Raw genomic sequence first — 20,663 nt, forward strand, 5'->3', positions numbered from 1 at the left:
AAAAAAAAAAAAAAAAAAAGGGTACTACTACTCTAATACTATTAGGCTTTTTTTGTAGTAACAACGAAATGACATATTGGTTCAACTGGGACTTCAGACCTGATCTCACCCCAAATGGAGTCATTACACCTCTGAGTTGATTCCAGGCTTGATAAATTTCTATGATTTGGCCAGACATTTCCCTTTGCAGCCAGAAACTGAAAATACAACTTCACTGTTAAGTATGGGAAGGAATCTTTCACCAAATATGGAGCCAATAGAAGGTGTGTTTTTCTTTTCTGAAGATGAGGTACACATGCTTGTTACCGTTCCAATAAGCATAGAGAGTTTTTCTAATCTCACACACTGTTCACCTCTCAGGTGCTAGACCATGACAATAAAAGTGGAAGAAGAGCTTTTGGGGGTAGGGAACCAAACCAACAGCCAAAGACACAAATGTGCTATGTAAATGAACAGAGAAATGAGAATGTTTCCTTGGTGGGTATAACCCTGGTTGAGCACAATAGCTACGGTGATGCTTTGTTCCTGTTCTTTTAACAGCTAAGCTCCATCTGAGAGAGATGGGAGCCACAGATGAAGATCTCCATTTTATGGTGTGAACTTCAGTGGAGCAGAAAAAACAGTGTGCCGAGTGTGACAAGCTCTCCCCATAACCCAGAGAGCTGAGAAAGAGGCCTCCAGTGTCACCTCCCAACAGGCAAACATGTGAACTCAAAGTCTGGGGCACCAAACCACGGACTAAGAAGCCACCCTGACATGAAGAATGAACCTATAGCGGGGCCCATCTGAGCCAACAAAATGGCAGCAGAGTGCAACACAGAGTCTGTGTGAAAGACTCACCCTGCCCAAGAGCTACCAAAGCCAAACTGCCCTACATACTTTAAAAATGAAGTAGGTATAACTAGCATCACCTGTATTCTATGCGAAGACACCTAAATTGTATGGAGTCCACTATTAACAACGATGAAATACAGCCATGTGTCACCACAAAAGGTCTCTTTTCTGGGAAAATGATCTGCTCACAGCGGCTTCATTACCTACTCAACAAGCAGCAGATGAACAAGAAAACTTTTTGAAGGCTTTAATGCTCTCTCCATTGGCCCCTGGAAGTGGTGGGAGAGTTGTTTCTTAGGCCCACTGATAGGATTCTGATACCTCCCTCGGTGGTCCCAGAGTGTGTATGACCCTAAATGAAAAGAAGAAAGGTACGTGGTACCGAACACAGCAAGGTGATGGCTCGGCTCCCATAAAGGTGTGTCAGTGTGAGAGAGTCAGCTCAAAGATGACAGCTTTCCTGAACTGGAGTTACATGGATTTCAGGGGACTGTGTTAGAATCAAGGTGGGAAGGTAGAGAAACCTCATTCAGGTCATTCATATATATTGATTAGGCATTACAATATTAACAGCCACCACCATGCATTACGTTCTTTTTAATACCAGGCACTCTGAATGCTTTAATTTCAACCATTACAATAAAAGAAATATCTACAGATATATTATTTTATCTCATTTTATGGTTGACAAAACTGACGTTCAGAGCTAAATGATTAAGTGACTCGTCAATGGCACACAGCTGTTTAGTGCCACAATTTGAGTTCAGCCACCAAACTGCCTGCCTCTGCTAGTCCAGCTATCTTCATCTCAACAAGCTGGCTGTGCACCTTCATACACAGATGTATCAACACGGAGACGTACCAACACGGAGGAGCTACTGAAAGATCACTCCTGCCTGGGTTAAGTGAATTCCTAGCTCCTAAGGAGTCACCTGAGAAACTGGAGTGAGCATTCTCCTTTACTCAGAGGCAACAGGCCTATAAAATACCTATGTGGCCATTCCACAAAGGGTCAACCTCCTACATCAGAAGAAGCCCTATGGCTTGGGCACTGGGCAACTACTCTTACAATATGCTACAATAACCATGCCATAGCTCTTCAGAAGGCAGTGATACTAGTTGGAGCCATAGCTCTTCAGAAGGCAGTGATACTAGTTGGATCATGCCCAACTTAATATTGGATGGTAAAAGAAACTCGAGAATCATATCCTCCATGAATTCCACCCTCTAGGACTTAGTCCTACCAAGCCCAAGCTTCCCATGGTCTCCCTAATAAAGCTCCTTTGGGGCTTTCTATGATGTCTCCATGCCACATGTAAGAGTGTTTAGACTGATGTTATTCCTATGCCTTTCAAATGACAACCACACTGAAGAAAGTTGGAATGGACTTAAGGAAGGCTGATGGTACGTTCCCAGCGATTAAAATGCATGCTTGTAACAGTGAACACAGACTATGCATGGTGCCTCGCCTGCTACAATGCCAGCCAGCAATGATTGCAGCAATTATTCTTCTCAATGAAAAAAACCCAGTGACTTCAGAATTGAGTTGTATGGATCCATTTCAAGGGCAGATGAACATTATTTCAAGAATAATAAACCCAATACTGTTTTGTTTTGAGACAGAGTCTCATGCAATCACGGCTTACTGCAGCCTTGACTTTCTGGACTCAGATGATCTTCCCACCTCAACCTCCTGTATAGATGGGACTACATGTGTGCGTCACCACACCTGGCTATTTCTTCCTATTTTTAGTAGAGATGGGGTATCACCATGTTGCCCAGGTTGGTCTCAAACTCCTAGGTACAAGCAATCTGCCCACCTCGGCCTCCCAAAGTGCTGGGATTACAGGGTAAGCCACCATGCCCAGCCAACATGGCAGTGTTTTCAATGTGATGTGCACCCCACAAATGATGGAAGGCAGTGTCAAAATGTAAAAACAGGCAAACAACTATTGCATTTAAGCCCCATGCATGTTAGATCCTACTGGTTCCAGAACTTCTGAAATGTTCAACAATTCTCCCACAACATTTATTATTTTGGTGAAACTTTGTAGTAACTTACACAAAAACAAAATGTTCCAAGAGGGTTTCAGTGCAAGAGTTAAGAATACACTTTAATGGTAAACAATTACATTCTTCCGTCATATGATACTTTTTTCCCTTTTCTTTTTTGGAAACATGCTTTCTGAATTTTCAATAGTTTCTTTGTGAAGGCATCTGTTACTCACATAATTGAAATGATGTTTGTGCAGTGGCATGCTTGAGAGTACAGTTATTTAATCTTAATGATAAAACCCTGAGGATAGAAAATCCTAAGTAGAAACCTTTTGCTATTTATCAAAAAGAAAAGGGCTAAGACACCCAATCTATTCTCAAATTTAAATTCATGCTTGATAAAAACTATCAATAAAACATGGAACTTGCAAGGTTTCTTAAATACTATAGTTAGGTTCAAAGGGTGGGATGGAGGAAGTAGGATAAAAACAAAAATGAGACAATAAAGGAGCTCAACAAAGAAAAACTGCTGTTTGGCAAGCTTTTTTTGGGGGGGGGGGCGTCAAACAAAGAACTCACTGTAGTTTACAGCATGACATACACACTTGATTAGTTTGTGCCTGAGGGTGTTTTTACACTCAACAGTGTAAACTCTAACTTCTATTAATTACAACTTGCATTTAGAGGCAAATTTAAGAATTTTTAAGTAGAGATTTTTTTCAAAGGCTGCTGTTTATTTTTTAAAATAGAAACCAGTTTTTCTACTCCAGGGTCTGGCTGGAGTTTTGTTTTCCTTTTTAAAAGTTTCTTGAAATATCCAGGCATTGGAAAGTTATCAGAGCATTTTAGGCATGCTAAGTGATACAGAGTATGAGGCTCTTGTGTATGAAATTACCTGACTGTCCTTCGGAGAGAAATTCTTTACAGATGACAAGCAGCAGCTACTCTGGGTGTAGGGTGTTTGCATTGACCTGATTCAGAGCCCTGTGAGAACAAGCTTGGTGGGGTGTAGATGGAAGAGAAGCTGTACAACTTCAGTCAACCTAACTCTGGGCAACTTGTTTTCAGTTTCCTGGGCTTCTGGTTGTTGATAAGGGCTAGGATGCCTTCTGTGGGTTTGGGGAGATGAGAGTGGCAGGGTGGACGTGTTGCAGAGGTAAGCCCAATAGGGGCCACAGGTCAGGACTGCCATGAGAAAGACAGTGTTGGGAAAGGAAATGCAAGTCCATTGACTGGGTAACCTTACCATGGATGAGGATGGGCAGAGTCTACCCACTGCACCTTAGGATAATAGTTCATAGACACTAAGAGGATAAACAGCACTACCTGCCTTTGGGGTATGTGACTTGAAAATTCAGCCTTAGGACTTTTCTGACAGCCCCTTTTACCATCTCATTCCCTACCTTTTTATATACATTTTCCAGGGGGGGACTTTGCTCATTTCAGTTGAAAATTCTCTCTTCCTTCTTTGATCCCTGTTGAACTTATTTTTTTAAATTACATAACTAGTTTTTATAGGTGTAGTTTTTTTATTTTTTTGAGACAGAGACTTGCTCTGTAGCCCGGACTGGAGTGCAGTGGCGTGATCTCGGCTCACTGCCACCTCCGCATCCCATGTTCAGCCATCCCCTGATTCTCGTGCCTCAGACATCTGAGTAGCCAGGATTACAGGCATGTGCCACCAGCCCCAGCTAATTGTTGTATTTTTTAGTAGAGACAGGGTTTTACCATGTTGGCCAGGCTGGTCTCAAACTCCCGGGTCTCAAGTCATCTGCCCACCTTGGCCTCCCAAAGTGTGGGGATTATAGGCATGAGCCACCATGCCCAGTCTACAGACATAGATATAACTCTCTTCCGTGTGTACAGCCTTTGAGTCAGATCTTGTGCTAGGTTGGATAAACCAAGGATCACGGCATCTTCCAGTTCTAATGAGTCGTGGTGGCTCCCTGGGGATGCCATACTAAGAAGGATTCTGAGGCTGAACCTGGGTTCACGGGAAACAGCATCCTGTTCCTTTAGCAATCTCTGCTGTGAATGTGTGACGAGGGTACCTCCCTCATTGTTTGCCAGCCAATTCTCAACTCTTTGCTTTACATGTTCTCATTACCCCTGAGAGTGCTCTGCACATAGCAGATGTCCAAAAAACACCGATTGGGTTTTGAGGGCAGCAGTAAATGAAAAAGAAGTAAATCAAATGGCAAATCTATCCTATCCAAGAAAAAGCAACAGGCCAATAGGAGAGGGCTTCTTGCCCGTTTCAAATGTAATCTTAGGCGGTGTTGAGACTGACACTGCCCACATCCTGAGAAGTACTACATGCCACATCTGGAGTAGCTTTGCGTATTCTGAGTGACACAAACTGGAAGTGCCTGCATGAGAGCAAGCCGAGCTGGTGAAGGTCCATTACTGGCACTCTGGGGCTTGGTTGAATGGAACAGGAAGACCTGAAGTGAAAGAGGAGCTTTGACAAGCTCCTGGAAGCTGATCAGAGCAAAGGGAGAAGACGTGGTAGCCTCCGAAGGCAAGGCAGGGTCAATGGGAAGCCACAGAGGGCGTTTTGCTCAGCACATGGAAGAGTGTGTAGAGCAGAGTAAGAGCGCCTTGAACCCTGACGCTTCCTCCAGGCCCTCCCACTGCAGGGCGCTGAATCAGAGGCTGGATAGCCTAGTGTCAAGCACAGTTCAGTCTTCGTGGAACTTGGCATCCATATTTCGCCCCTGGGCATGTTTGATTTAGCTTATATAAAATATTTGTTAAAATATAGGAGCCAATGCTTATAAGCTAGGTTATTTCACATTTAAAAATATCTTGAAAACATGGAAGGTCAGGAGGCACACAGATGGCATCTACCTACAGCAATAGTGTGGGCTGGCCCCTTTGGGCGCTCTGGCCCGGGCTGTGCATGCCAGTTTCATACTTTCTAGCCATGGCCCCTACACTCATCTATGCTACCTGCCTCCATAAGCATCTGAGTTTGTGGCCAAGATGTAGGAGCAGAGCTTCTCCACTGACCTGGGTGAAGGACTAGTTTTCTGAATTTCCCATCTGATGCTGACTGATGCTTTTGTAAACAACCATAAAAATGAATTACTAGAAAATGAAATTCAAAAGGAGGCATACAAAACGTGAGCCTCAATTTTTTATTAGCTTCAATGGACATAATGTTATTCTGGCAAATTTCAGTGTAAGTATATCGATGCTTATTTGCAATTGCTGTGCTTAGCTTGTTATGGACTAGTAGCAAACAGTTCCTGGACAAGTTAAAAAATCTCATTTGAGTAGCACTGGTCTAGGGAGTTGCTAGGGGTCCTCTTAAATATACAATTCTGAGATGTTGCCTGTGACTTTCTGAATTGTGTATTTATTAACTCCAAGGGTGTCCAAATGAGAACGAATACATGGAATCATGTCCTTGATGTGCACAGAACTGTAACTCACCTTTCCTTCCCTACTTTTAGCCATGGTATGATTAGGTGGGTTCCTTAGAACCTGATATATTTTTGGTCCTTAACTTAAAGCACATGCTTATCTAATTCAAAACATGAAGCCTCCCACACTCTGCCATATACCTTCAGAGAAAACAGGCAGAAGCCCCAGCTATCACTCAATATCTGCCCAAGTACATCTGGCTTGGGTACAGCTCACCTTAAGTCCCTGCAAAGAAAGCTGCCTCAGCCATGCAGGGTGACAATCTTGTCCAAGGAATGCTTATGGCACAAGCAAAAGGCTGGATTTGAAATGAGGCATTACGTATGCAAGAAGATGAAGAGTAATTGCTAATTTCCCTCACAAATACATTTGTTTATGATTTTGATTTTCTAAATACTCAAAAATGCACATCATAAAGTACTTTTGCTTTAATGCTCCTTTTAAAATCCCTAATAACAACTTCATGTGCTCCACAGAAACAGACCACGTAATTTATTCAGGAAAATTAAAACCAGTAATCTAGCATTCTGAGTAAAGATTTTGTTCCCCTGCATGTACTTTAAAACATTTTTTAAAAAGGGAAATCTGCATGTGAAAACAAAGCCTTTAAAGTGACTTACTATTCCAGAAAATCAAGCTAAGAAAATTCCATAAAAGTAGCCATTTTCCTTTTTGTTCCTTTACTGACAAAAATAAAGTGAACTGGTTACTTTTAGTTAGACAAGAAAGAAAATGTTCCACTTAGAAAGAATGAGGTGGGTATTTTCTTTGCATCAAAAGCTACAGTAACTTTATCTATAAATCCTGAACTAGAAATGTCCAGAATAACCATATTTCATGAGCTTTGCTTAGTTTGAGACATCTATATAGCAACAGCCTTTCGATGGGAAAACATTAATGCTTTTTATATTGGTAATCATCTATAACACGAGCAATTAAGTACAGTACTAATGGACTATGGCCAGGAGCCTGGTACTAATATTAAAAACTGACAGAGATGAATAGGTTTGGAAGCAAAACCAGGCTGACAAAGACATTTTTATGAAGTGCTTGGACCTATTTGATTTAAACCAATCAGAGGCAAGTTTGTACGAGTCAGGCCTTCAGCGACAATGATGTATTCACGAGCATTGTACCATTTCTGCTTTGCCTTAAATAAAAACACCCATTGATTCTTTTCAACAACCCACACTTTCATTATTGCACTCATTAATAAACCAAAAGTGCTCAACTAATATACAAGTAACATTTTACTGAGGAACTGGCTACATTTTTCTTGTTGTAAAATGAAAACATTTACTGGAAACATGAACCACAGTGCATGAAAAATAAATCAGTGGATAATGCATAGTAGATCACTCACTTCTTCATCTTCTAGGAAAGCAAAGCTGGTGGCAGGGAAATAGGAAAAGGAGCAGTTCTCTTTAGCAAAGTGAAAGGAATGAGAGAACAGAAGAACCCACAGCCTAGTAGGAAGAGCTCTCATCATCCTGATTTGGTTTGGAAGGCTTTACAAAATTCCAAGGGCATTTCCAGACTAGATATTTGCCCACAAAGTCCTGACCATTCTCAACTCATTGGCCCTTCTTGAAAACAGTGTTCCTTCTCCAATCCAGTCATCTCTGTTTTATCTGTTCATGCAACCTGTGACTAGCAAGAATGAATGAAATCCACCATAATCATGAAGTTTTGGCCCAGAGCTTCAGTCGCTTCTTGGACATATGTGCATGTCCTCTGCCCTTCTTTGATAGAACCAATTAAAAAGAGACATCTAGAATGGCAATCCTAGCCTTTTCTCCCCATCACAACACATAGGATTATGGGTGATTCCTTTTGGAGAATGATTGATTCAAGAGTGAGAGAGGCACTATTGTAAATAAAACCAATGATCTTCAAATTTTGGTAGTTAGTGATTGCATCTGATCACAAGGACGTGAGAGGAGTCTAGACGGCAAAAAGGAAATACCAAGGACAGATAAAGGACCTTGCTAATCACCCTGGGACAGCTATGCTCCAACAACGTGGCTGGAGGCTCCACACTGCCATTTTTGGTGTCTCCACACATAAAACGGGCTCTGCTTATGGGGTTCCCACTTGGCGGATGGCCTATTGTCTCTCAACTCCAAATTCACCCTTCTGTACTCTGCTTGCTGATGCTAGGAATGGAATTCTGTAAATTACACATCCCTTTTGTCATCTATCTTCCTGTTACTGTTCTGCAAACAGCAGGTCCTGGGAGGCAGGGAGAGAAAAGAAATCTCCTTTCTGTTTCACTTGTTCCTATCAGTGTCAACTCAACAGTGCCTTAACAGCAGCAGTGGGTTGTAGCCTCTAGTTTCAACAGTCCTCCAACAGTTTCAGTGCATGTCCTCTGAGGTCTGGCAGCAGCCAGGGAGCACCACCTCCTCAGGTTTCAGCCCAGCTCTGCAGTGCTCCTCCTCTGAGCTCCTGAAGCACCAGTGCTGGCTGGGTGACTCCTTCTTACCAGAGACCCGAACCCCAGCTCTGAGGCACATTCTCCAAACTTCTGGGTGGTGACAACCAACCTGTCCTCTCTATTCTTTCACCCTAGAGAACCTACAGTTATTGCCCCTGTGTTAACTCAGTGCCTCACACCAACCCCTGTTTAAGCAACTGCCTATGGTGAAGTCTCTTTGTTGAATATCCAGTGTGGTTTCCATTTTCCTTACTGCACCCTGACTGATACACTGACAAATTCTGGATTTGGAAAAGTGACAGCATTCTTCAAAAAGTTTAAGACATCTTCAGTCATGTTTCTTAATTGCTAAAGTTTGTGGTATCTCTACTAAAATTTTCTAATGTGATTGAAAGCTTTCAGGAATCTCCTACTCCAGCAAGAAGTAAATAATCAAAAGTACACAATCTTCCAAAGAATCCTACTTTTATTCACATAACTGCTCAATTACACACACACACACACACACACACAAACACAAACACACACACACACAACTATGGGTTCAATCCTTCTCTCCATGCCAAACCTTATCTCTCTCTCCCTCTTTTTTTTTTTTTTTTTTTTACCATGTGATACTTTGTAATTAATTTGATTGATACTTTCATTCTTTAGATGAGCTAACAGCTGAGATACAATCCTTTTTCAAGCTTTAATTGCTTTCTGCTCCTTTAAGTTTGATGGTTCAGGTGTTGAGGGTATTTGCATATAAAGGAAAGGGATGTCCACTCTCAGAACAGAATCTATTTGAAAACAGGGACGGAGTTTCTAATAGAAATGTTCTGGCCAGGGCGAGGTGGCTCATACCTGTAATCCCAGCACTTTGGGGGGCCGAAGTGGGCGGATCATGAGGTCAATAGATTGAGACCATCCTCACTAACATGGTGAAACCCCGTCTCTACTAAAAATACAAAAATTAGCTGGGCGTGGTAGCACGTGCCTGTAGTCCCAATTACTCCGGAGGCTGAGGCAGGAGAATCGCTTGAACCCGGGAGGCAGAGGTTGCAGTGAGCCGAGATCATGCCACTGCACTGCAGCCTGGCGGCAGAGCAAGACCGTGTCTCAAAATAAAAAAGTTCTGAATGAAGCCTTGACTCCTTGACTCATAAGTCAAAAACAAGTAGCCTGTGGTTCCTCAGATATTATCTTCGGAACACTCACCTGAGATATCAGTGCTACTTTGTATTAGGACATCAGTGGTGTACCTTTTACATACAGTGGGAATGGGTGAGTTTTTGTATTAAACACTGACAGAAATAACATATTTTAAAAATTGATGTGTTGTATTGAAAACAATGCTATAAAGAGTAATAATTTCAACATCTATTATCAATTTTTGAAAATCCTTCTGCATTACAACCCTGCCAAGTAAGGCAATCCTTTGGGAATACTTTGTGGCAATTTTTCATGGTGTACTAAACCCAATTCAATTTATTATTACAAAAACATTCTTGTTGAACGGCCATACTAAAGCTGAGTTAAATGCAATACAGATAAAAGTACAATTGAACTTGAAAAAAAAAAAAAGACTAAGAATTGATGAGTTAAATGGTACTGCCTGAGGATGGATGTATAAGACCCAAAGGGAAGTGCCAGTTATAAAGAAGTTGGTAATGACCTAAACAAATTAAGTATGGGCTTGAAGCATAGAGGGATAATGCATTAATATGCTAACTGGTCTTTACCGGTGTGAATTACGGAGTCCTAATGCAAAGCAGAAATCCACTTCTGTGGATGCAACATAGTAGGCTAATTTTGCATTACTTCTTGTTTGCATCATCATCATCTTTCTGAAATAGGCTGAAATTATTAGAAAACCAAGCCACACAGAGCTTGGTAAGAAGATTCCGTAGAAGAAAAACACCAGGATGAAATAAAACAACAGATGTGATCTGGGGCCATTTCTCTTTCTATAAGAAATCCTTACTTTTCAATGCTAATATTAGGAGAAGTGCTTACTTTTCAATGTCAACCTCAGAGTAGCATTGCAGATTTTTCAGAAGCTAAAGGTTCTCATGTTAAGTGAGCCTAAAGAGAACATACTGAATAATCTATGCTTGTGGGGAAAAAAAAAGGCATTGTCAGGCAGGTGGTCACATGATAGAACCAAACTAAAAGAACATCTAATTTTAGCCCCTGTAACCAGAGAAAGCCATGTTCCCTAAAAATCACAAGGCGGTATGCAAAGTAAAATGCCAGAGGGAAATTTTCAGTTTCCCAAAAGGTCTTTTAGACTTCCTCGGTCTTATCCTTGACCAGAAGCTCCTTTCAATTAACACAGTTTTAACTAAGCAATTCCATGAAATGGTTTCTTACCTTTCATAATGTCTGCGGGTACAAGTGGCAGCACTGGTGCTCCCAGGATTACCGCCTAATTCATCATAAATATGTTTCCATTGACGGCGGGCTGTTATCTGAAAAAATGGCAATGGGAAATTCAATCTTACATCGTAAGAGATTCACAGTGCCAGGCTTCAATACATATGCAACAGTCAGAAGAGAACAGTCTGTTCTGGAAACCCAGAAACAGAGAAGTCCAAAAGAGTATATGGGGTGATTTATGGTTTCATAGTGAGATCTCGCTTTCAGCACTTTTCTTTACAATAAAAATTGAACTCTACTTTTGGTTGTGTGTTTTGTCATTCTAAGTGCATTTCATTGAAGATACCTCCCTGGATATCCATGTGGATTTGTCAGGGTCTCATAGTCATACCCTGTTCCTTTATGTCATTTGATAGAGCATCAAAATAAAATCAGGTTTTAGCTTAACTACATCTTAGTTTAACAGTTTAGATGAATCAACATGAACATTGATTGCCTGAGGCATGTGGAAATGGGGAACCGGGTATAGAGGTAAAAAAGAGTCTTTTCACCAAACATGCTTTTGTATCTTCTGATTTTTGATCCATGTGATGAGTTGCCAATTTAAAAAATAAATAAAATTACTACACAGATTAAATTAAATGATCAAATTGGTTGTGGAATTTATAGTCATCTCAGGCTATAGTTTTATGCCAGCTTCTCTAACCACCAAAACAAAACCAAAATCTGAAACTGTATATGTTGCAAGCTGTTTATTTTTATTCACTTAGGTCAAGAATATGAGATATTGATCAAATCATATGAAAACTAACATATTCCACAGTTAAAATGCTAGCTATGTACACTATTGACTTGAGTGAATAAAAACAAACAGCTTGTAATATCCTGAGCTGCACACTATGGTCTTATTTTATTTTTTCCTTTAATTTTATTTTTGTACATAAATTAAGATTTTACAAAATAACAGATGCAAGATCTGGCAAATGATTAATTTGGGGAAACCATGTCATTTACTACATCCAAGTAAGTCTAGTATTTCCTTGAAATTTGGAAGACAGAACAAGTTCTGAGGTCCTCATGAACATTTCTCAATAGGGTTATGGGAAAACTCTGTTATTTGAATGTGTAGGGGAAAGGGCGTGGCAAAGGTGCCAGTGGAATTTAATACAATCAAGCAGGAGGCTTCTTTTGAAAAATACCCACAAGGCTGCCAGCAGAGTTCACCAAGGGGCTAAAGGCAGCAATCAAAGAAAAAAAAATTTAAAAACCTCAACTTGCAACGGGGGCTCTGTAATTGTAAATCTGAGGAGGAGGAGATGGGTGGTTAAATATTATGGGGTAAATGGTACCTTTTCTATTTCAAATAAAAAGAACCCCTTCATTTACATAGGCCCTCCTCAACAGGCCCAGGTAGGACCTCAAGACAGTGTTAGGTGTGCATTATTCCATTTCCCATGAAACATTCTTGAACCAATCAGTTTCAATAGTTCTCACTAGACAGAACCACCTACTAGCAGGTGCAACTGAAAATAAAATCTTCCTTATTTACAGTTTGTTTTAGGTTATAAGAAATGGTTTTAACCCCCTTTCAAAACACTCAAAATATGTATTTTGGTAATTATTTTATACGTAGTTACAATCTGCCTCCAACCTTTAAATGATACAATCTTGGGCTAACCTATTTGAGGCCCACGTATCAAGGGAGAAGAAATAGGATACCTCCAAGTGCCTGTACGATTCCTCAAAGACCCTAGAATACTGAGGCCCCTTGAAACACACCTCCAGATTCCCCTCACTCAGATGAGACCTGTGGGCCCTGGGGGACACAACAGAGTTAGAAAACAGCCTATGTGTGCCCCCGCAATCACTTAAGAAACCATCACTCTGATCATCCTTTTGTCTCTTGTGTACACTGTCTGTTTTATAAAGGATTTTCACATCCATGACATCATATAATCCTCCCATAGCCTGTGAGGCAGGTTATAGGAATCTCATTCACAGAAGAAGGGAGATTCAGAGAGGCTGCACACTTGCCCAATGACACACAGCAGCAGAGTGCCAAAACTACGACCCACATGGTTGTCTTCTGGTCTCAAGAGTGGACTTCTTTTCACTGCATAAAGCAGCTTCCACATCCGAATGACGTGAGAATAACCCATGCTTGTAGCAAGTTGGTAACACAGAACACTGGGAGCCTTTTCCTTCAAATGAGGCAGGTAACTATGGGAATCACAGTTACTGCTATGAGTTCTCAACCTTTAGCTTTCAGTCTTTCCCAACGGGGAAATCAGCTAAGAGGACAGCATCAATCTAAGGTGGTGGGTTGAATTAAATGTTCTGTGGTTTTATTCTCAAAGCATAAAGTTCACCCTGACCGCTTGTATCTCTAGCTAGAATGGAAGTTCTGGCCGGGTGTGGTCGCTAACGCCTGTAATCCCAGCACTTTGGGAGGCCGAGGCAGGTGGATCACTTGAGGTCGGGAGTTCAAGACCAGCCTGACCAACATGGAGAAACCCCATCTCTACTAAAAATACAAAATTAGCCGGGCGTGGTGGTGCATGACTGTAATCCCAGCTACTCGGGAGGCTGAGGCAGGAGAATCTCTTGAACCTGGGAGGCGGAGGTTGCTGTGAGCCAAGATCGTGCCACTGCACTCCAGCCTGGGCAACAAGAGCAAAACTCCATCTCAAAAAAAAAAAAAAAAAAAGTTCTATATTAAGTTCACCACCGAGTCACAAATCAGTCTCAATTATATCAGAATCCAACCACTCACTCATCCGTTAATTCACCAAAAATTTATCGGACAGCGCCCATTTACTAGGCATCGTGCTAACAAATGTTACAGCTGGGCCGCAGCAATGAAAAGCAGAGCCTGCATGCAACACCACTGTATTCTAGTGGGGGATACCCACAATTGAGAGAACAGTCTCGCTCTGTCGCCCAGGCTGGAGTGCAGTGGCCGGATCTCAGCTCACTGCAAGCTCCGCCTCCCGGGTTTACGCCATTCTCCTGCCTCAGCCTCCCGAGTAGCTGGGACTACAGGCGCACACCACCTCGCCCGGCTGGTTTTTTGTATTTTTTTAGTAGAGACGGGGTTTCACCGTGTTAGTCAGGATGGTCTCGATCTCCTGACCTCGTGATCCACCCGTCTCGGCCTCCCAAAGTGCTGGGATTACAGGGTTGAGCCACCGCGCCCGGCCTGTTTTGTTTTTTTGAGACAGAGTCCCACTCTGTCTCCCAGGCTGCAGTGCAGTGATGCGATCTCGGCTAACTACAAGCTCCGCCTCCCAGGTTCACACCATTCTCCCACCTCAGCCTCCCGAGTAGCCGGGACTACAGGCACCCACCACCACGCCCAGCTAAGTTTTTTGTATTTTTAGTAGAGACGGGGCTTCACCGTGTTAGCCAGGATGGGCTCGATCACCTGACCTCATGATCTGACCATCTCAGCCTCCCAAAGTGCTGAGATTACAGGCGTGAGCCACCACACCCACGCTGGCTCTTTGTTTTCTAAAGAAAATAGCCAAATTCATCCACACAGTTATTTCTTTTGGACTGTGCCTCCTCTTCAAGGTCCTCAATTAGATGACAGATTCATAACATCACCATCCACCACTGCTTACCATTTTCAGGCACTATGCCTGTGCAGAGGTATGAAGGTGAAAGGAAGGGATGGAGGGTAGAGTATGAGATGGTGTCACAAAAAGAAAGAGATGTCACTATTTTCAAGGGTTCATAATTTAGTGGGAAGCATAACTTCATACAATTAACCATAACGCAAGATGAAAAACTGAGCAAACTACATCCAAGTAAAACAAACCAATCTAGGTACATGTGAGATTTAATCTCACTTCGAAGATATTTGAAAGTTATTTCTCCCTAGTGTAGGTAAGACCCAAGAGATTCTGTGAAAAGCACTGCACACCTACTATGTTCATAACATTTTCATTGCTTATAAACATAGAGGTTTTCAAACTCTCTTTAGAGGTGGGGCGTGGTGACTCATGCCTGTAATTCCAGCACTTTGGGAGGCTGAGATGGGTGGATAATCTGAGGTCAGGAGTTCGAGATCAGCCTGGCAAACATGGTGAAACTTTGTCTCTACTAAAAACACCAAAATTAGCTGGGCATGGTTGTGGGTGCCTGTAAGCCCAGCTACTCAGGAGGCTAAGGCAGGAGAATCACTGGAACACGGGAGGTGGAGGTTGCAGTGAGCCAAGATCATGCCATTGCACTCCAGCCTGGGCAACACAGAGAAGGACTCTGCCTCAAACAAAACAAAACAAAAACAAACACACAAAAAACTGTCTTTAGAACCCAGGTAGCATTTTAAAGGTAGCCTGAAAGTAACTCTCCACACTGCCCACCTGGCCAAGAAGACTGATCTGGTGAGTGGAAAAAGAATCTGTCCCTTCCACAGTTTTATTGGATGAAAATATCCTGTCACTTTAAAAAAGTAGAAAATCACTATTTTAACTCAAGACATGCTCTTGGAGCCTTGATTTCTCTATCTTTGAGGCTGCAGGAATGCAATAATGCTGGTATTTTTGCAGTCTGGTGAGGAAATAGGTATCAGAAATCTTTTCAGACTTAAACTCTTGCAATGGCTTAAGAATGTGTAGGAAATACTAAGTCAAGAGAAGAGTTTGCCTGAAAGCAATGTTGCCCGGGCTGTTCTGAGAAACAGCTTCTTTCTCAGGACACCTTGAGGGCGGACTGAATTCAAGGAAGATGACTTTCTTTTCCTGGTAGTACTCCAGGAACTGGAGCCTTTCAAAAGTACATGACATCATCTTTGGCCTGGAGAATTTTGAATTTAAGCAAGAGGCTTTGCCTGTCCAGAAAACTAGGGTTAGATTCAGAGGATGTCTTAAAAATGATGTCAAAGCCAGAATTTGATGTCAAAGCCTAATCCTTTCAGCAAGGAAAGAGGCTTCTTCTTCCAGATGAAAAATAATGGCCCTGTCTCACTGGTGGGAAGAGAAAGGGTTGCTAACTGACATTCTTAGAAGGCACCACTGTGTATCACTGTGCCTCCAGGGTAAGATATACTCAAGATCCATTTCTCAACTCTACCTTCTCTCCAGATATTGCCTCTGGCTTGCCATCAAGTGGTTAGCCAAATGGAAATCACTTTAGCAAACCACCGCCATATGCTGCATCCTGGTAATACCCCAAGTTACTATTCCAGCATTAATTGCTTCACCAGACACTGAAGTGAAGGCCTCTTTAGTTCATCAGCAAAGATTTATCCAGCTCTGCCTCTTCAATTGTGGGTGATCCATATTCTAACGTTTGGGAGGAAAAGTTAGGTACATTGCAAAGGAAGGGTCCTTGTTGTCAATTAATCAAAATGCCAGAATATTGTTTTGTAGGAAATCAAATCCATTCAATATATTCATGTTCTCTCAACCAGAGGATGAAGAGACACTCCATACATTTCCAGCAAAGGCAGAAGAGACGGAGAGAATTGCATATAGCCATTAGTCAAATGCTATAAAGGCTTACAATGAAACTTCTGCTCCTCTTTTTTTTTTTTTTAAATTCAGTTTGATGGTTGTAGAGGACTGAAATGAAATAATCCATAATCCACAATTCAAACCAGAAGGTTTGGAATAGTTTATAACCACAAACAAAAACAAGCCAATTAAGATGACCTCTTTTTATAACCAGAAGGGATTCCAGAGAGATATCTTTATCCAATCACAAGTTAACCGCAGAAGCAATACATCTAACAGCTTTTATACTTTCAGTTTTTTACTATTATTGAATATTTACATTATCCATACTTCTTGACTCATCTCCTGAATTCACACATTTTGTTCTCCAGAATCTGATAAAAATCTCAGCTAGTAATTAGTACATCTGGTAAAGCTCATTTTAGATACAAAGAACAGACTAAAAGCTGCTACAAATGTCAGACAAAAAACAGACTAAAAGATGCTACAAAACAGACTAAAAGATGCTACAAAAGGCAGGTTATAGGATCCTTTCCCCAAAACATTGCCCCAAATATGTAGGAAGCATTTTAGAGATTGCTAGGAATGGAAAGCACAAAGAACAATCATTTATAAATCTCTTTCAGTAGCGCTACAGAGTCGTGATACAATTGTGTACCAAATCCTCAGCAAGTCAGAATTTGAAGAAAGCCATGATGAACCCATGCAACTCATTTCATCTCCCAGTGCCTCAGTTTTCTCACTTGTAAAATGAGGCTATGAACTGGGGCACAGCAGGCCTTTTTTTTTTTTTTTTTTTTGGACAAAGGCCAATTTGAGAAAATTAATTTGAGAGTACTACAGTTCTACACTTCCCCTCATTAAAAATAAAAATAGTTGGCCGGGCGCGGTGGCTCAAGCCTGTAATCCTAGCACTTTGGGAGGCCGAGACGGGCGGATCGCGAGGTCAGGAGATCGAGACCATCCTGGCTAACACGGTGAAACCCCGTCTCTACTAAAACTACAAAAAACTAGCCGGGCGAGGTGGCGGCGCCTGTAGTCCCAGCTACTCGGGAGGCTGAGGCAGGAGAATGGCGTGAACCCGGGAGGCGGAGCTTGCAGTGAGCTGAGATCCGGCCACAGCACTCCAGCCTGGGTGACAGCGCGAGACTCCGTCTCAAAAAAAAATAATAAAAAATAAAAAATAAAAAATAAAAAATAAAAATAGTTTACTGAGTTCCAACTTAGACTACCATTTTACCAAATGCAAAAATACTTGTCAGAAACTCTTTGCTGCTCTTGAGCTGAGGAAATATGAGTATTCTAGCCTGCTTCTGTAGTAATGGCATGAAGAAAAATCTTTGATACTTGACTTAGATAGGGGTCACATTCTGAAGCTAAGAGCCATGGGAAACACTCGGCTAAGTGTTACGAATCACTGTTATCACTGGATTTGAATTAACATCACCTGGGCAGCTTAAAAGAAAAGGATTCTCAGCGTCTTGGGCCCATGCCCTAACTCAGAGTTTATATCTTGGGGTGGGGGTCTAAACAACCACTTAAAGTTCCCCGTTAAAAACATGAGCCCTATTCTTGAGTAGCTTTTAGGAGCCACTGACCTAGAAGACTCTAAGATCTCTTTTGAGTTCTCAATGACTACAGGTCTACACTCGTTTCTGATACCAGATCATGTCAAAGATAAGTGTCCTCTAGTAACTCTGTGATGACAACTTAAGCCTTCAGACTTTGGATATTATTTGTACATCTCCTGGACTGACTTCAAAATTCAATGCCCATTGAACATCTCACAGTTTTATTACTCAAAATATGCCAACAGAAAAATGTATTCTGTACTTATAGGAGGTTCAGAAGCTTAAATGTAGAATGGTGGTGGCAAACTTACGTATCTGCAGGGCCAATCTACAGCATGAAACATTTAAAAAGAAAGAAAAAGGAAGAAGGAAGGAAAGGAGGAAGGGATGAAGCAGAAATGTCTTTTAAAATTCTGTTCATGACCAGATGGAGAGCAGATGCCAATTTGATCTTCCATATTCCCTAGCCCCAGTGAAGGGGATCAGAATATGTCACCCCTAAATTATGCCACGTTGGCACAAAGATTATTTTGAGATGAGGGCAACAGATAGCAACAGATTCAGGAAGAGTTCTCTGCCTTCCCTTTATCTGCCTATCTGCCTAAAAGGAGGGCATAAATTTCCCACTGAGAAGGCACCCACACAGTACCAGAAAGAGCAGTAACTCTTATCACCAGAGATGGGGAGCTGGCAACTTTCCGTAGTTCCCACAGCCTAACGAATAACTTTGGGGCATGGCATGGGAGGGCATAGCATCTGGGGCCCAGCATGAAAGGGCCTAGCATCTGAGGGCCTAGCATCTGAAGTCCTAACATCAGGGACCTAGCATCGGAGGACTTTCCTTACTTGGTTCCATCTTCTCTCCATCCTTCTCTCCAGAAACTTCCCTTCAGGGCCACTTGTCCCAGCCACCTCATCACTCTAGTTTATATTTTTCAAACTCTCGACCATGCCCAACTTTATTCTGCCTCCACATATTTTCCCTTATTTGATTCATTCTCTCTTTCTGGAAGGCATAATCCATCATTCATGTCTAAATTCTATCCATTCCCCAGAATTCTTCCCAAATGGCCTCAGAGCCATCAAGCCTTCCTTCTCTCATCTCTACATGAGTAAGTACTTTACCTGTGTAGGGCACTGACCTTTTTCCACCTTGTTTGATCATTATTGCCTCTCTTGGATGGTAAGCAACTTAAGGACTGAAATTACTGGCTTGACTGAAACCTTGCATCTAACAGAGTCTAAAACAATGCCTTGTACACATAAGGTACTCAGTAAATATGTGGTCAGGTGTTTTGCTGATTGTGTGGTCATTCATTCATCCAACAAAAGGATAAATACTATTTGTTCAAAGAACAATGAAATTTATCAGAAGTTTCTTCTGTACATTCTACATCAATTTGCTGTTGCATGGAAAAAAAATATTTGTGAAGATACAGAAGACACAAAAGCAGGAAAAACTGATTCTGTGAAATTGTTGGCACTCTCCCTATCAGTGAATAACAAAAAGTTCCTGAGTGTGAAAAGACATTTCATAATATTGTTCAATATCATATAACTATCTGTAGTCATAGTTCATATAAAAATGTGTATTCCTATTCTAAACATTAAAAGCTAGACTTGAAAGTCTAGCCTGTGGGGTTGACTTCTACGTTTATGAGACTAACCCTGAATAAGTTACCATTTTTTTTTTTACATGAATGAGGGCTATAATTAGCTCAAGATTTTGCCAAAAACTATGAGCTACGGTGGCAAGGAGTTCATATCCTGATCCTATCAACAGACTCAACTAAGTGAAAATTATAATTTTACATAGGGCACTTGATAAATATTTCAAGTAAATTTTTGTATATGAAATGCACATTTTATATGTAGTCCATGTATATTTCTTTATAAACATGTGTACATACCCCATATATGAAACATATTACAAGCACATATTACTCATATCAAAGAATTTTTAGTCAGAATTCATAGCAGATAGCTCAACAAGTAAATACCAGATTATCTGGACCATATAATGCTTGTCCTCTTTCGCCATCCCAAGAGCCACACATCAAACCATTATATTAGTCTGTGGAACAATGTGCCTTATCTGGCAAGAAGCACTGGTTATTGTGTTTGGGCTAAAATGAATTTCATTTTCTTGACTGTGTGTCTTACTGTCATTTTACTATGGTACAGAGATATCCCAGATTACTTCTTAAGCAATGAAAAAATAATTTCTTATTCAATTGCAAGAAGAATCTACACAACTTAATCTGATCATTGTGTGGAGGAGAAAATACTCCCAATGACGACATCTTCCTATGTCAATGGATTTCATTACAGATGTCATCTCTGTGGGCTATATTTATGCAGCTCTTTCTTATTTAAAGATTTTAATCTCAGTTTGTTGCTCTAACGTTTCATTGGTTCAAAATACATGCTGTAAAAATCCTCGGCCATCAAATTTTCCTGTAGGCTAAAAATAACCCATTGCTGTCAGTTAGAATTAGCTGATAAAGAGTGTCAGAGCCTGTTTTGAATAAGTTTGATAACTTCCTGTTTATGCAGCACTGACCCTTGTCTAATAAA

The 20,663-nt window shown here is 41.3% G+C and overlaps 1 protein-coding gene across 2 annotated transcripts in view; it reads right to left on the reverse strand.

Moving 5' to 3' along the window:
• ARID5B (AT-rich interaction domain 5B) overlaps positions 1–20,663 on the reverse strand; it is a 99,114-nt gene that overhangs the window by 17,375 nt on the left and 61,076 nt on the right. For both annotated transcript variants that reach the window (XM_017855491.1, XM_017855492.1), the window contains exon 5: positions 11,051–11,148. In XM_017855491.1, coding sequence (XP_017710980.1) covers positions 11,051–11,148 — 98 coding nt within the window. The remainder of the gene's footprint in view (positions 1–11,050; positions 11,149–20,663) is intronic.

This window comes from Rhinopithecus bieti, unplaced genomic scaffold (genome assembly GCF_001698545.2).
Source record: "Rhinopithecus bieti isolate Rb0 unplaced genomic scaffold, ASM169854v2 scaffold_39703, whole genome shotgun sequence".
Taxonomy (NCBI): domain Eukaryota; kingdom Metazoa; phylum Chordata; class Mammalia; order Primates; family Cercopithecidae; genus Rhinopithecus; species Rhinopithecus bieti.